This window comes from Equus przewalskii, chromosome 9 (genome assembly GCF_037783145.1).
Source record: "Equus przewalskii isolate Varuska chromosome 9, EquPr2, whole genome shotgun sequence".
NCBI lineage: Eukaryota > Metazoa > Chordata > Mammalia > Perissodactyla > Equidae > Equus > Equus przewalskii.
In genome coordinates, this window is record NC_091839.1 from 19033100 (window position 1) to 19048354 (window position 15255).

A 15255-nucleotide genomic window follows, 5' to 3' on the forward strand; every position below is an offset into this window, starting at 1 on the left:
TTTTCTCAAGTTTTTATTGATCGGTAAGACGTATCTCTGTAGTACACTTTTCTCAACACACGTTACAATGACTTTCCCAGTTTATCGTCTTTTTTTCAATTTCGTGTTTGGAGTCTTGCGGACAAACCGATCAATATCTTACGTTTTCTGGCTTTCCCGTGATGATAAACTCTTTTTTCCAGTTTTCAGGATGATACACCGTGTTTCTTTATTCCTTGGGCTATTTTTACGGTTTCATTTGTTGCACGGGCATTTTTAATCCGCCTGGAATGTATTTATGTTCGAGGCCACTTGCTGGCCCCTCGCCCAGAAAACAACTCTCAGGTGTTGCCTAGCAACAGCCACTTGGATTGGATTTCGGCTTCTTTTCGGGAGAAAAACAGCTGCGCTCCCTTCGGGGTTGAGGGCAACCTGAAAGCGTTGCCTAGAAACCGCGTGTCGGACGACGTGATTGGACCCTTCACACGACCCTCCCCCATCCCACCCAGCGCCGGAAAGAACTGAAGCAGAAACTTAATCTCTCTGGTAGAAAACAAGGGCAGCGTACGCGTTGCATAGCAACCAGGTCTCCTGATCCTCCATTGAGTCCAGAGTCGGAATAGGCGCCCCGCTCAAAGATGGCGGCTGACTGTGCCGCTTTCGGTACATTTCGCTCTGGACGGTCGTGCCGGTTATTCAGTCTTCCGCATCGGGCCCCCGAAGGGGTTCGCTACGCCCTTGCTGAGACTTGCACGCGGTGGGCGCGAGCGAGGATGGAGATAGGCCCACCGGCCCTGGGTGCCCCGCACAAACATGGCCGCCCCGCACAGCCATGGCCGCGGGCGCGTCCGCGGCTGCGCGAAGCCGACCGGCGCGGGTGCGCGCGCAGCGCAGGCGCACTTCCGCTCCTATCGCGGTGGCTGTGGCGGTGGCGGCGGCAGCGGCAGCGGCGGCGCGGGGCATGGTCCCCGGGTCGGAGGGCCCGGCCCGCGCCGGGGGCCTAGTGGCCGACGTGGTGTTTGTGATCGAGGGGACGGCCAACCTGGGGCCCTACTTCGAGGGGCTCCGCAAGCACTACCTGCTCCCGGCCATCGAGTGAGTGCCGTTTCCGCGACTCCAGCCCCGCCCTCTGCCTTGGGTTTCCCACCGCTTCTGGCCTGACCCCGACTTTCACTGCCGACCCCCGCAGGTATTTTAACGGTGGTCCTCCTGCCGAGACGGACTTCGGGGGAGACGTGAGTCTTGGGACTCCCGGGTCCGAGGGAGGTGGGACTGGGGGCCTGGACTCCCGGGTCCGAGGGAGGAGGGGCTGGAGGCCTGGACCCCCGGGTCCGAGGGAGGAGGGGCTGGGGGCTGGACTCCCGGGTTCGAGGGAGGAGGGGCTGGGGCCTGGACACCTGGGCCTGAGGTAGGAGGGGCTGGGACCTGGACTCCCGAGTCCGAAGGAGGAGGGGCCGAGGCTGGGGCCAGGACTCTCGGGTCCGAGGGAGGAGGGCCTGGGGCCTGGACTCCGGGGTCTGGGCGAGGAGGGCCTACGGCTGGGGCTGGATTCCTGAATCCGAGGGAGGAGGGGCTGGGGTGCCAGGATCCCTGGGTCTGAGGGAGGAAGGACTCGGGGGGGGGGGGCCTGGACTCCTGGGTCAGAGGAAGGAGGGAGGTGGGGGCCCCCCCCGACTCCTCTGAAGGGAAAGAGTGCTGGGGTCCCAGATGCAGAGTTCCTCTGTCCTCCCCTCCCAGTATGGGGGGACCCAGTACAGCCTCGTGGTGTTCAACACGGTGGACTGCGCTCCCGAGTCCTACGTCCAGTGTCACGCTCCCACCAGCAGCGCCTATGAGTTTGTCACCTGGCTCGATGGCATTAAGTGAGCTTTTTCCCGTGCTTGGGGTGGTTTGGGGGGCCTTTGAGGGACGGTGAAGGGATGGTGGCTTGGGTTGGAGCTGCTGGAGCCATTGCCTCACATGGGGTGGCGGAAATGCCTGAGGGGGGTGGCGTTTTTGTCCATAAGGCACTTCCGTGGTGGGGGTTCTGTGTGCTCAGCGAGTTTGCTGTCAGATTCGAAAGCACGAAAACTTCCCAGACAAGGAGGCCTGTTGACCCTGGCAGCCAGCTTGTGCCCCGTGTGTGGTTCTCGCCTTTCTCTCTTGCTATGTCTCTACTCTCTTCCTCATTTTTCAGATGGGCGCATCGAAGCCTGGGGGCAGGGAGGGGGGGCTGGGCCAGGACAGATCCCTCTGTGCTTTGGATCCAGTTTTGATAGTTTACAGGCAGCTCTTGCAGGTGTGGACAGCCTGGGGCCAAATCACAGCTCTAGGTGCCAGAACTGCCACACCTGGAGTCCCTGCCGGCTCCGCCTCCTCTAACTTAGCCCCAAGGGGGGGTGTTAATAGTGCTTGTCTTCCTCGTTTATTGTATTTCTCATCCACTGTTGCATAACACGTTACCCCCAAACTTACTGGCTGGAAACAAACATTTATTACCGCATGCAGTTTCTCTAAGTCAGGGATTTAGGAGTGGCTTAGCTGGCTGCTTTGGGCTCAGGGTCTCTCAGAGGTTTGAGTGGGACCGGAGGATCCGTCTCCAAGGTGGCTCGCCCTCTGGCTGTCGGCAGGGGGCCTCCATTCCTTGCTGGCTGTGAGTCCCAAGGCCTCCCTTGCGGCTGCTTGAGTATCCTCCCAACATGGCTGCCAGCTTCCCTCGGACGAGGGATCCCACAGAAAGAGCACCGAGGAAGCCCCAGGGCCTTTGATGATCAGATCCCGGAAGTGTCACACTGTCACTTCTGGCGCGTTCTGTTTAGTCCACAAGTCAGTCGTGTTCGGTGTTTGGATGGGTTTTGTGCCGGGAGGCGGGATCGTTGGGGGCCTGGTTACCGTGACTTCATAGGGTTCCTTTGGGAGCTAAGTGAGTTGTTGACTGTTTACAACAGTGCCTGGCGGGTGTTAAGTACTCCCTTGGTGTTCGCTCCTATTATGTCTCGGTTTCTGGGTTTGTGGGTGGTAACCCTCGTGGGAGGATCCCAGGAGCTGATTTCATACCATGTGTCGTGTGTCCCTCAGGGTCTGACCTCTGGTCGGAGTTCATTAACTGGCACCAGTTCATGGGATACCACTATCTTCCGACATTCGTTCAGCGAATATCCGAAGGCCTTTGGTCCCAGGCTGTGTGAGCTGGACGGGGTGCTGAACAGTTGGTGGAAAGTTGACCCCCCTCGTGGTCGTTAGCATTACTACTCAGGATGGAGCAGAGTTTCTCAGCCTCAGCACTGTTGACACTTTGGGCCAAATAATTCCCCGTTTTGGGGACTGTCCTGTGCGTTGCAGGATTTTTACTAGCAGCCCTGGCCTCTGCCCACCAGCTGCCGGTAGCCACTTCCTTCCCAAGGTGTGACAAACAAAAATATCTGTGGACGTTGTCAGACGTCCCCTGGGGGGGCAGAATCCACCCCGTTGAGAATCGCTGGGATAAATTGTGATATGACTTAAATAATGTGACGTAGGGGCTCTTTGAGGCTTGAGTCCAAGTCTGACGTCTCTCAAGTCCCTAGCACCCAGCACAGGGCCTGGCACCAAGGGGGCCTAAGGAAAACTCTGTTGAATGAGTAAGTGAATGAATGCTCAGAATGCTCTTCATGTCCTCATTCTCCCTGGTAAACTCCTGTGTAAGCTTCAAGGCCCAACTTAAATGGCCCTTCCCTGATTCTGGCAAGCAGCCACTTGCTCCCTCCTCTGCCCCCGTTACTCCCAGGTGTTCCCCTGTCACAGCCCCACACCCTCTGGACTGTGAATGGCCAGGACCCTGCGTGTTTCTCCTGCCGTTTGCCTCCAGATGGGGCCTGGCACCCAGGAGGCCCCAGGAGACCCTGGCTGAGGAGATGAATGAGTGAAAGCTGTGGGGAAGATAATCACCAAGAAACCAGACGACCTGGTGGGTGATTGGGTGTCAGGAAAGGCAGTCAAACCACGTTATTTAAAACTTTCCAGGGCAGGGGCTAGCCCAGTGGTGCAGCGGTTAAGTTCGCACGTTCTGCAGCTCAGTGGCCTGGGGTTTGCCGGTTCGGATCCCGGGTGTGGACATGGCACTGCTTGGCACGCCATGCTGTGGGAGGCGTCCCACATATAAAGTAGAGGAAGATGGGCACAGATGTTAGCTCAGGGCCAGTCTTCCTCAGCAAAAAGAGGAGGATTGACAATAGTTAGCTCAGGGATAATGTTCCTCAAAAATAAATAAATAAATAAATAAATAAAATAAAACTTTCCAGGGCACTAGGAAGATAAGAGGGAAGTGCTTTTGAATCCTCGCATCCCATGTGGGGTTCCTTCCCCCCAGTCGGCCTAGAATACACTGTACCTTTACCCAGATGGAAAAGCTCTGTCTGCCGTGCCCGCCCTTCAGAATCCTCCCCACCAGACGATAAACATTGAAGCCATTATTTAGCACTCATAGTCGTTTATCAGGTCTAAGTAACCATTTAAATTCAGCTTCTGTGACATTCTGGGCAGCCTGTGGCAGATCACAAACGAAGTCAGCAAGTTCTGTTCACACTTGGAGAAACCTTATCTTATCCCGGGCCGACCTGATTTCAGAACAAAGCATGCGGTGTGTTTGAAACATCCTTGCTTCGGGAAGATTCGTTTCTGAGGCTACGTTCCCTTTCTTCCCAGAGAGGCGGTTTTGTCTTCCTCTCCTACAGCTAGAGCCCCAGAATCCGACAGGAGGGAGACAGAAGGAAGACAGCCCCGAGTGTCTGCCCTGCGGCATGTGACGGTCCACTCGTCATTCACTCATTCATTCAGCAAACATTTGTGGAGCAAACTGTCCAAAGGTCCTGAGGAGCCGGGACAGGGGATGGGCAAGGTCTCGGCCCTCTTGGAGCTGGTGTTTGTGGAGGGCGACAGGCTGGGTGGGGCACCGGCTGCTGTAACTGTTGTCCGTTTTGACTACTCCCTTCCGGGGCCTTCAGGGAGCCATTAGCTTGTGAAAGTGGGTGGTGGAGACTCAAGGGGGTGATGTGGGGAGGCTGAGAGGCCGAGGACCCCCAGGAGTCACAGCCCACCAGGATCACCCAGGGCCCTTCCGTGTCATTTGTATGTTACTGTGTGTTGACAACATCGACGGGTTTATTGGGAATTAAGGTTTCTCATAAACTTGATGATATCCAAAACATATTTTACAGGTCGCCCTTTTTTTTCCTGCTTCCCATTTTCAAGTTTTTCTCATTTCTTGGACAAAATTTTGTTACATGTCTCTGAGCTCATAACAGATGGCTTACGCTCAACGTTCAATAAGAAAAAAGCACATTTTAGGATCTCAAAGTAGTTAATTGATCCCTTTCTCTCGTAAATTACTTTTCCAATATTGGGGTGAAATTCGCATAGCAAGAGTAATGATTTTAAAGCGGACAATTCAGTGGCATTTAGTGCATTCATGGTGTTGTGCAACTCTCACTTCTATCTGGTTCCAGAACATTCCCATCACCCTAAAAGGAGACCCTGTGCGTGTGAAGCACTTGCTCCCTGTCTCTGCCCCACCCCCACAGCCCTGTCCCCAAGCCCCAGCCATGAAGATAGTGGTTCGATTTTTTCCAGAACAGGGAGCTGGCAGTCGGGGGGTCCAGGGTTGGTTCATTCATGGGGCCTGCCCCGACTCTGGGGTGTGAAGATGCCTGTGCAGGGGGAGAGGAGTTCTAGGAAGGGGGCAGTGGTAGGGAGCAGGGGTGTGGGCTCCGTGCCCTCAGAGAGGAGGGGAAGGGGCAGCGAGCACACAGGCAGAGGGCCGGAAGCCCACAACTGGAAAGAGCTGGGGACGGACTGAAGGGGTCGGCATCGGGGCTCTCGGCCAGGCTGCTGGTGGCTCACTTATTCAGCAGGCACTTCCTGAGGCCCTGCGTGTCCTCGGCCACAGCCGAGAGGTGGCTCAGACCGCTTGGTCTCCCTCCCTGAGGGCTGCACCGGCCCTGGGGCGGGAAAGTGAGCTGTGAAGGGAAGCTTGACAGTCACAGTGTCGGTGACGTGATGTGATCGAGGGTGGGGCCTAAAATCAGGTGGCAGGTGGGGAAGGCTTCCTGGAGGAGGATGACTCTGGGCTGGCAGTCATGGTAGATAGGCAGGGTTTCCACCCAGGCGAGAAGAAGGGCGTTTGTGGTCATGGGGCGGACGGCACAGGCAGAGGCCTGGGCGTGTGGCAGGTCACGGAGAGCAGGGACACTCGAGATGTTCCAGAGGATTTGCAGCCAGAGAGGGATGGAGTGGGAGGGTACAGAGGGCCCCGGATGCCCAGCTGAGGGCTTGGTGTTACTCTGGCCTCGATGGACTTGCAGCCATTTGTTTATTTAACACTCATTTGTTTATTTCCCAAGGTCTCCCTCTCGCCAGACTGTGGGGGGCGGGGCTGGGGGCAAGAGAGGCCTCAGACCCTGTCCCTCTTTGTGGGGGGAGATGGGTACTGACACGAACACAGGGGCCACAGGGCAGTCTGGCAGGGCCCAGTCTGCACAAAGTCCCCTGGGGCAAAGGGTCGGCCTCAGGACCACGTGACCTGAAGAAGCCACAGCTGCAGTCCAGCAGGGCCTTCCCCACGCCCCGGGGCACGGACGCCGGGGACCCATCTGTAGATCGGGGGAGGAGGCACCCGAGTCTGTGTGTGTGATAGTTCTGTCGGGTGTCCGCAATACCGTACTGGAAACTGGGTGGCTTAGAACAGGAGGAGCTTGGTGTCTCACAGTTCTGGCCCCAGGAGTCCCAGATCACAGTGTGGGCAGGGCCGAGCTCCCTCTGGATCCGGTATGCGGGTCCTCGCCGCCTCTTCCAGCTCCTGGTCCCCCCACATGTTCCTTGGCTTGTGGCAGCGTCACCCCGATCTCCACATGGTCTTTGCCCTGTGTCTTGCCACCTCGTCTTCCCTCTGAGCCTGTCTGTGTCCCAGTTCTCCCTTTTTGTAAGGACACGGGGCGTAGTGGATTAGGGCCCACCCTCCTTCAGCAGGCCCTCCTCGTAACTGGCTCATCTGCCAAGACCTGTTTCCCAATAGGGTCCCATCCTGGAGAACTGCAGGTTAGAACTTGAACCTGTCTTTTTGAAGGGACACAGTTCACCTGTAACATTGCAGGAGGACAGAAGAGGCCTCCGTCCCGGACTGGGAAGGTGTAGAGGCCAGTGCTGGCTTTAAAGATGGAGCAGAAGGCCCAGAGAGGGGAGGCGCACAGGGATTGCGACATAGCATGGGATTCCCTGCGTGGTGTCTTGGGTCCTTTCTCTGTTCCATCCTCCGATGGGGCCTCTTGCCAGAGGGACTTCCTTGCAGGAGATGAATGTCCCCTGTCCTCGTTCTCTGGGCCTGGCGCTGTGCCAGCACTGGGAATAGCGCAGGGAACTCAACCATGTCCCTGTTGTCCCAAGGTGCACAGTCCAGTGGGGGAGGGGACGGCACAGGGACAGGCTCAAGTGTGTGCTGGGGGCTGGGGGGTGGCAGCCCTGGGCTCCGCAGGGGCCCCTGGGGGCTGACCTCCTCGCCCCGCAGGTTCATGGGCGGGGGCGGCGAGAGCTGCAGCCTCATTGCCGAAGGCCTCAGCACGGCCCTGCAGCTGTTCGACGACTTCAAGAAGATGCGTGAGCAGATGTGAGTGCATCTGGGCGGGCCTGTCCGGCTCCGTCCACGCTGGGGAGCGGGTGGGCCGTGTGTGCCAGCACTCGGGGCCGGGAGGCAGGTGTCCCCTGGCCTCAGTGTCCTCAGCGGGAAGGGGAGCCAGCTCCAAGCCTGCCTCCTGCCTCCCCTGCCTGCTGGGTGACTTAGAGCGTATCAGGACCCTCTCCGAGCTTCAGGGATCTTGGCTGTAAAATGGGGGTGTTCCTCCTGGCATCCTGGCGGGCAGAGTTCTTGGACCTCTGCTGCTGCGGGGTCTCCGTCCCTTCTCAGGGCCCCTGTGGCTGCCTGCTCCACATCTGTCCTTGTCCCTGGCAGCGGCCAGACACACCGCGTCTGCCTCCTTATCTGTAACTCGCCCCCGTACCTGCTTCCCGCTGTCGAGAGCACCACGTACTCTGGGTACACGACGGAGAGTCTCGTGCAGAAGATTGGGGAGGTGAGGACCCCCGGGTCTGAGGGAGGAGAGGCTGGGACTGGACTCCTGGGTCTGAGGGAGGAGGGGCTGGGACTGGACTCCTGGGTCTGAGGGAGGAGGGGCTGGGGCTGGACCCCTGGGTCTGAGGGAGGAGGGGCTGGGGGTTGCACTCCTGGGTCTGAGGGAGGAGGGGCTGGGGCTGGACTCCTGGGTCTGAGGGAGGAGGGGCTGGGGCTGGACTCCTGGGTCTGAGGGAGGAGGGGCTAGAACTGTATTCCTGGGTCACAGAATAGTGACAAATTGTTTGATCAGCTCTGCTTACTTTTGTTGGAAGAGCTATAACCCAGAATCCCCTGGGGTGGCTGTTACAGGTCTTGTGGTTCCCTGTCCCCAAGCCTGATGGGGATTTGGTTTTGGGGTCTGGGTTGGCACCTGCAGCCTTGTCCTGACGGCTCGTTCCCCTCCTTCAGCAAGGCATCCACTTCTCCATCGTGTCTCCCCGGAAGCTGCCCGCCCTGCGGCTCTTGTTCGAAAAGGCGGCTCCCCCAGCCATGCTGGAGCCGCTGCAGCCACCAACAGACGTGAGCCAGGACCCGCGGCACATGGTGCTGGTGCGGGGGCTCGTGCTGCCCGGTGAGGCCCGGGCATCGGTGGGGCGACGGGAGGCGTCCTCCCGGCTCCCCCTCACTTGATGTTCCTTCTCCTCTCTCCCCATCACACCCCTTCTCTCGGGCTCGGTCATCTGTCCTTGGCTCGCAGTTGGGGGCGGCTCGGCCCCAGGCCCCCTCCAGGCGAAGCAGCCCGTCCCCCTTCCTCCGGCTCCACCCTCAGGTGCCACACTGTCAGCAGCCCCCCAGCAGCCTCTGCCCCCCGTCCCCCAGCAGTATCAGGTATGGACGTCCGCAGGAAGGGGACACGCCCCTGGGGCATGGGGGGGCCTTGGTCCCTTGGGAGAGGTGTAGTTGGAAGTTGGGGCCTGGAGGGTGACGGGAGTCTCCTTTGGGATGTTGGGACGGGGTGGGGGACCCTTGGGAGATCACATCCGCGGGGAGCGGTGGGAGTCAACAGCTTCCTCGACATTGGAGCTGGGGCAGCTGTGCCTTGTGCAGGCGTGGGCGGTGTGACCCCCATGGGACACCAGGACGGAGGTGTGTGGTCCTCACCAGTCTCGCACCTCTGTCCCCAGGTCCCTGGGAACCTGAGCGCAGCTCAAGTGGCCGCCCAGAACGCGGTGGAGGCTGCCAAGAACCAGAAGGCTGGGCTGGGCCCACGCTGTGAGTCCTGGGGCGAGGCTGCGGGGCGGGCGGGGGCGGCCCGGCCTCCGTCCACACCTGTGCCCCACCTCTTCCTCTGCTCTTTCCCACAGTCTCGCCCATCAACCCTCTCCAGCAAGCCGCTCCCGGAGTGGGTCCCCCCTTCAGCCAGACCCCAGCCCCCCCGCTGCCCCCAGGGCCCCCTGGTGCCCCCAAGCCGCCCCCTGCTTCTCAGCCCAGCCTGGTCTCCACGGTGGCCCCTGGCCCAGGCCTGGCTCCTGCTGCACAGCCTGGGGCCCCCTCCATGGTAGGTGTCTGCACGCCCGCTCCCTCCTCCAGGTTGCCCGGGGCTAACAGTGCTGCGGACACGCGGTTTGCCTTCCTGAGGGGCCAAGGGCACGTGGGGCTTGTGGGTCTGAGCCCTTGGGGCTCACGGGGCTCATGCTACAGAACACGCATAGACTCCTGGGTCTGTGGATGGAGTCCTGGGCCTGGCGGCTTTGGCGGGGTGAAGACTGTTTTTGGGAGCCCGAGAGGTCCTGGGAGGCCAGGCCATCCTGGCACTGAGCGTCCCTAATCCTACAGGGTCAGAGTGTTGGTGGTCCCAGGGACAGCTGAGCGGTGTCCTCAGGAGGGTGTGCAGAGGAAGGGAGCTTCGTCCCATTCTTGCTGGTCTGTCCCTCTCTCAGGACAGCCCCTCCTGGGAGATGCTCTGACCCTGCTCCTTGCCCTCCTTCCTCCCCCGGCAGGCGGGCACGGTAGCCCCAGGTGGGGTGAGCGGCCCTTCCCCGGCCCAGCTGGGCGCCCCAGCCCTCGGTGGGCAGCAGTCAGTCTCCAACAAAGTCCTGGCCTGGAGCGGAGTCCTCGAGTGGCAGGAGGTGAGTGGCTTGAGGAGCCTCTGGGCACGTGGATCTCATAGGGCCGGACTGGCAGGGTGCGGGGTGAGGCCAGTGCTCCAGGGGCTCATGGGACTCGTGGTCCTGAGGATAGTCCCAAGGAAGTGTGGGATTTGTAGTTCAGGACTGGGGAGGTAGTAAGAACTGTGTTGCAGGTGAAGAGCCGAGAGAACCCTCGGATCCTGGGTAAAACGGGCCCAGGGGATTATGGCCTCTGGGGGACAGAGGGCTAGAGGAGGAGCCCCCACATTTGTGGAACTGGAAGGCTAGAGGATTGCGGGATTGATGGTCTGGAGGAGGGGCCCAGGGCTCGTGAGACTTGAACTGAGGGCCATTCTGAGCTTTGGGGCCCCCACGAGAGGATGGGGCGGGGGGCCTGAAGCTTGGAGCCCTTCTCACTGCGACTGCCCTTCTTGCCGCTCAGAAGCCCAAACCCGCCTCCGTGGACGCCAACACCAAGCTGACGCGCTCACTGCCCTGCCAGGTCTACGTGAACCACGGCGAGAACCTGTAGGTGGCGCTCGGGGGCGGGGTGGGCTGGGGCGTGCGCCCTCCTGACACCTCTCCCGGCACCGCCCGCAGGAAGACCGAGCAGTGGCCCCAGAAGCTGATCATGCAGCTCATCCCGCAGCAGCTGCTGGTGAGTGGCAGGCGGAGGACCGCGACCCCTGCCAGGCGCCCTGCCCCTTCTCTCCTGCCTCATCCCTGCCCTGCCCCCTCCCGCCTCCTGTCTCCCCTCCTCGCTTCCCTACCCAACGCGCTGGCTGGCCTGTGTCTCCCCCAGACCACGCTGGGCCCGTTGTTCCGGAACTCAAGGATGGTCCAGTTCCACTTCACCAACAAGGACCTAGAGTCCCTCAAAGGCCTCTATCGCATCATGGGCAACGGCTTCGTGAGTCCGGGCTGCGTGGGGCCCTGGGGTGCTGCCCCTCTGTCCTCTGGGCCCGAGGGAGCCATCCGTAATGGTTGGGTGGGCTTTGTGAGCTAAAAATGCGTTAAAAATGGGACAGGGTGTGACAGGAGCTGTCAGGAGGAAGCCGTTGGGTCCGTCGGGTTACCGGGCGTATTGGTGTCCTGGGGCTGAGAACGACAAGTTTATTCTCTCAGTTCTGGAAACTGACAGTCTGAAGTCAGGGTGTCGGCAGGGCCTGCCCCCTCCGTGGGTTCTGGGGAGGACCCTGCGTCTCTTCCTGCAGCTGGTAGCCCCAAGCGTGCTTGACATCAGGCAGCCAAACTCCCATCTCTGCCTCCACCTGCACGTGGCTGTCCTCTCTTTGTCTGTGTCTTCACGTGGCGTTCGCCGCCCTGTGTTTGTCCCTGAGTCCTTATAAGGTCTCCAGTCATTCGGATGAGCGCCTGCTCTAATGGCCTCCTCTTACCTTGTCACATCTGCAAAGTCCCTATTTCCAAATAAGGTCACGTTCACAGGTGCCAAGAGTTGGAACCTTACCGTGTCTTCTTGGAGGACACAGTTCAACCCACAGCACTGAGGGAGGCCTCTCTAAGACTTTATTTTTATTTATTTATTTAAAGACTTTATTTTATTTTATTTTTGAGGAAGATTAGCCCTGAGCTAACATCTGCTGCCAATCCTCCTCTTTTTGCTGAGGAAGACTGGCCCTGAGCTAACATCTGTGCCCATCTCCTTCTACTTTATACGTGGGACGCTGCCACAGCATGGCATGCCAAGGGGTGTGTAGGTCTGCATCTGGGATCCACACCGGCAAACCCCAGACCATCGACGTGGAACGTGCGCACTTAACCGCTGCGCAACTGGGCCTGCCCCAATGGAGGCCTCTCTAAATAGGAGCAGATCTCTAGCGGTTGCTGTCAGAGGGTGCCTGAGACCGTGCCCACCTGACAGCTGGGCTCGAGATTCAGGGTGGCCCCCGCATGGTGCCGGCTGTCCCTGGGAGGCTTAGCAGGCCCATCCATCAGAGTGCCCCCATATGGCCTCCCCGTGTGGCTTGGACTTCCTCACATCATGGCATCCTGGGTTCTGAGAAGGACGCCCCAAAAGCGAGCATTCAACGAGCAGGCCTTTATTTTTGACACAGAACAGGACGTCCAGAGGGGGGCAGCTATCGGGGTTAGTTCTGTAGTCCCCTGACGTCAGGCCAGGATCTCTGTGGTTCTCTCGGCATCTTTCTCGTGGGCACAAGACAGCTCTGGAAGCTCAAGGAGTCTTGCATAACTGGATGGGGGAAGGCGAGGGGGAGGCGTGGCATCAGCCACATGTTCTCGTTCTTTAGGAAAGCACTTTCCCACCCCCTGGGCACGCTTTTCCCACATCTCCTGGGCCAGACCCTGGCCACTGGGCCTCCCTGGTTGCACAGGAGGCTGCAGGGGAGCAGGCGCCCACGAGTGCACTGGGGCCTGGACACGTCACTCCCCTAAATGGAACGGGGTTCAGTCATGGTGTCTGCCACCACCATTGCTCATGCGCTTCCGGTGCCAGCTCTGGAGGGAGGCCCCTCCTCTCAGCCATGGACCCTCCCAGGGGCCCTTGAGGAGGGCAGCCCACGGGGCGGGGGTGGTGGGTCAAGGTCAGAGAGCTGGGACCCAGCCCTCTGTCTGGGGCGCTTCCTCCCCTCTCCCTCCTGGCAGTCAGCAAGAATCCCGGCCTCGCTGTGTCCCTTTGGGCACCCAGCTCTCCTCTGAGCCCCTCAGTTTCTGTCTCTGGAGCAGCCTCAAGCAAACCTCTAGTCTCCTCAACCTTTTACAGCAGAAACCGTGCTACCCCTTGCTTTCGGGCTTCTAGAACCTTCTAGAACCAGGAGGGGGTGAGATCCCTCCTCCTCCAGGATATGACTGGTTCTGATTCTCTCCCTGCCAGGCGGGCTGCGTGCACTTCCCCCACACGGCCCCGTGCGAGGTGCGCGTGCTCATGCTGCTGTACTCGTCCAAGAAGAAGATCTTCATGGGCCTCATTCCCTACGACCAGAGCGGCTTTGTCAACGGCATCCGGCAGGTCATCACCAACCACAAGCAAGTCCAGCAGCAAAAGCTGGAGCAGCAGCGGGGGGTGAGTGATGCCGCCCCCCCACCCCGCCTACCTGGGCCCCAGAGCTCCCTGCCAAACCCCCCAGGGTCCCCATGGGGCTCCAGTGCCAGGGCCTACTCGTCTCCTGATGTGGCCCCTGCCCCGTTCAGGCCTATCTGTATATTTTCTCGCAACGTTTCTCTCCCTTTTCAGTGTCCTCGTCGAATATCCAAGACACAGCTCCTCTTGGGAACTGGGAATGTAAAGTTTACTTCCCAGACCCTCCACTCCACAAAGAAAACCTTTCCAGCTCCCTACAGGTTCCCCTTCAGGGCTCAGACCCTCCCCGACGTGGGGAACCCCCACCAGTCACTGACCTGTTCCCTTTCTCCCCACACAGATGGGGGCACAGCAGGCGCCTCCAGGCCTGGGCCCCATTCTGGAGGACCAGGCGAGGCCCTCGCAGAACCTGGTGAGTTCAGGGCCAGTGGGGTCGGGGGCAGGGGAGGCCCCGAGGACACTGTCGTTCTGACCCGACCCTGGAGGCCGAGGGGCCCGGGGGCCGTGTCCCTCACCCCCGTCTCTTCCCACCAGCTCCAGCTCCGCCCACCACAGCCCCAGCCTCAGGGCACTGTGGGAGCTTCTGCGGCCACCGGGCAGCCCCAGCCCCAAGGTGCTGCCCAGGCCCCCCCTGGGGCCCCCCAAGGCCCTCCTGGAGCGGCCCCCGGCCCGCCCCCTCCTGGACCCATCCTCCGGCCCCAGAACCCCGGGGCCAACCCCCAGCTGCGGAGCCTCCTCCTCAACCCACCGCCGGTGAGCTGGGGGCGTGGGAGCGTGGGCCCCTCGCCCTGACGGTGTGTTCTTCCGTCTCGGAGGAGGGAGGTTGGCTTGATCAGCGGGTGTGAGTAGAGCCCCGCTGAGGGCTCCAGGCCCGCCGGCTCCTCTGAGGTTTTTGTGGGCTTCTGCTAAGATTCCTTTAAGAAAGACCCCGGCAAGCCCCTGGATCAGGTTTCTCTGAGCAGCTTTTGTGCCAGAGGCTGCACGGTGGGGTGGGCTCTCTGCTGGGGGCCTCTGAGCTGCTGTCTTTGTTCCCCCAGCCGCAGACCGGGGTGCCCCCACCCCAGGCCTCCCTCCACCACCTCCAACCGCCAGGGGCGCCTGCACTGCTGCCCCCACCACACCAGGGCCTGGGGCAGCCCCAGCTGGGGCCCCCGCTCCTGCACCCGCCTCCCGCCCAGTCCTGGCCTGCACAGCTTCCCCCACGGGCTCCACTGCCAGGTAAGGGGGCCCGGGGGAGGCCGGGGTCTGGACCGAGTGTCCCAGCAGCCCTGGGGCTGGAGCGCCGAGACCAAGGGCTCCTGGGAGGTGAAGTTCTGGGATTCGAGAATAGCGGGTTCCCCGTGGCTCTTGGGGGTTCTGAGGCACATACAGCCCAGGGGACCAAGGACTTAGGGGGCGAGAGCTGTCCCCCTGGCTCCCCTCTGGCATCCCTTTGGGGTTTCTGGGAAACATGGTCTTAGAGCCAGAGAGGTGTTTTGGGGGATGGGCTCCCAAAGGCTCGTGGGAAACATATTTGTTACCAGATGGGGTCAGAAGGCGCCTTCGATGGGTCCCCCCAAGGCTTCCTGGAGAACTCAGGACTTGGGCTCCCAGAGGAGGAGGGAGGAAGCAGGCCCAGGGCCCTCCAGGGCCCCAGGGACTACTGGGAGATGCAGTCCCTTCCCCACTGCCCCCCAGGTCAGATGCTGCTGAGCGGGGGTCCCCGAGGCCCGGTCCCCCAGCCGGGCCTGCAGCCCAGCGTCATGGAGGACGACATCCTCATGGACCTCATCTGAACCCCCGACACCCAATAAAGTTCCTTTTAACACATGCCCCGGCTCCCGTCACTGACGTCCCCAGGACTGGGCAGGAGGCGACCAAGGCGGGGAGACATCTCTGTCCTTGTTCCCGCTTCAGCAGACATCCCTGAGGCCCCGGGCTGGTGGCGCCAGGGCCTCGGCAGTGAGGCAGGCAGTCCGGTGCGCCTGGCTCGGGGCCGACAAGGAGGCAGGCAGGCAGAGCTCACAGGACCGCGGGCTCTCCTGGGG

At 60.7% G+C, this 15255-nt stretch overlaps 2 protein-coding genes across 5 annotated transcripts in view; one reads left to right on the forward strand and one right to left on the reverse strand.

Moving 5' to 3' along the window:
• The window catches only part of MED25 (mediator complex subunit 25), an 18502-nt gene continuing 3247 nt past the window's right edge, over positions 1 to 15255 (forward strand). The window contains exons 1-18 of one of the 4 annotated variants that reach the window (XM_070558267.1): positions 1 to 1074; positions 1169 to 1214; positions 1717 to 1841; positions 7496 to 7594; positions 7937 to 8057; positions 8507 to 8669; positions 8796 to 8926; positions 9223 to 9310; positions 9403 to 9596; positions 10039 to 10167; positions 10610 to 10695; positions 10768 to 10825; positions 10970 to 11077; positions 13022 to 13210; positions 13569 to 13640; positions 13763 to 13981; positions 14266 to 14446; positions 14906 to 15037. In XM_070558267.1, the coding sequence (XP_070414368.1) occupies positions 812 to 1074; positions 1169 to 1214; positions 1717 to 1841; positions 7496 to 7594; positions 7937 to 8057; positions 8507 to 8669; positions 8796 to 8926; positions 9223 to 9310; positions 9403 to 9596; positions 10039 to 10167; positions 10610 to 10695; positions 10768 to 10825; positions 10970 to 11077; positions 13022 to 13210; positions 13569 to 13640; positions 13763 to 13981; positions 14266 to 14446; positions 14906 to 15003 (2370 nt within the window). In that variant the 5' untranslated portion in view covers positions 1 to 811 and the 3' untranslated portion in view covers positions 15004 to 15037. Of the gene's footprint in view, positions 1075 to 1168; positions 1215 to 1716; positions 1842 to 7495; positions 7595 to 7936; positions 8058 to 8506; positions 8670 to 8795; positions 8927 to 9222; positions 9311 to 9402; positions 9597 to 10038; positions 10168 to 10609; positions 10696 to 10767; positions 10826 to 10969; positions 11078 to 13021; positions 13211 to 13568; positions 13641 to 13762; positions 13982 to 14265; positions 14447 to 14905; positions 15038 to 15255 lie in introns of those variants that run through there. The other 3 variants (XM_070558266.1, XM_070558269.1, XM_070558268.1) reach the window with 3 other exon arrangements.
• The window catches only part of LOC139073667 (uncharacterized), an 18249-nt gene continuing 15200 nt past the window's right edge, over positions 12207 to 15255 (reverse strand). Inside the window, exon 4 of the mRNA XM_070559507.1 lies at positions 12207 to 12379. The gene's annotated coding sequence lies outside the window, so the exon portion shown is untranslated. The remainder of the gene's footprint in view (positions 12380 to 15255) is intronic.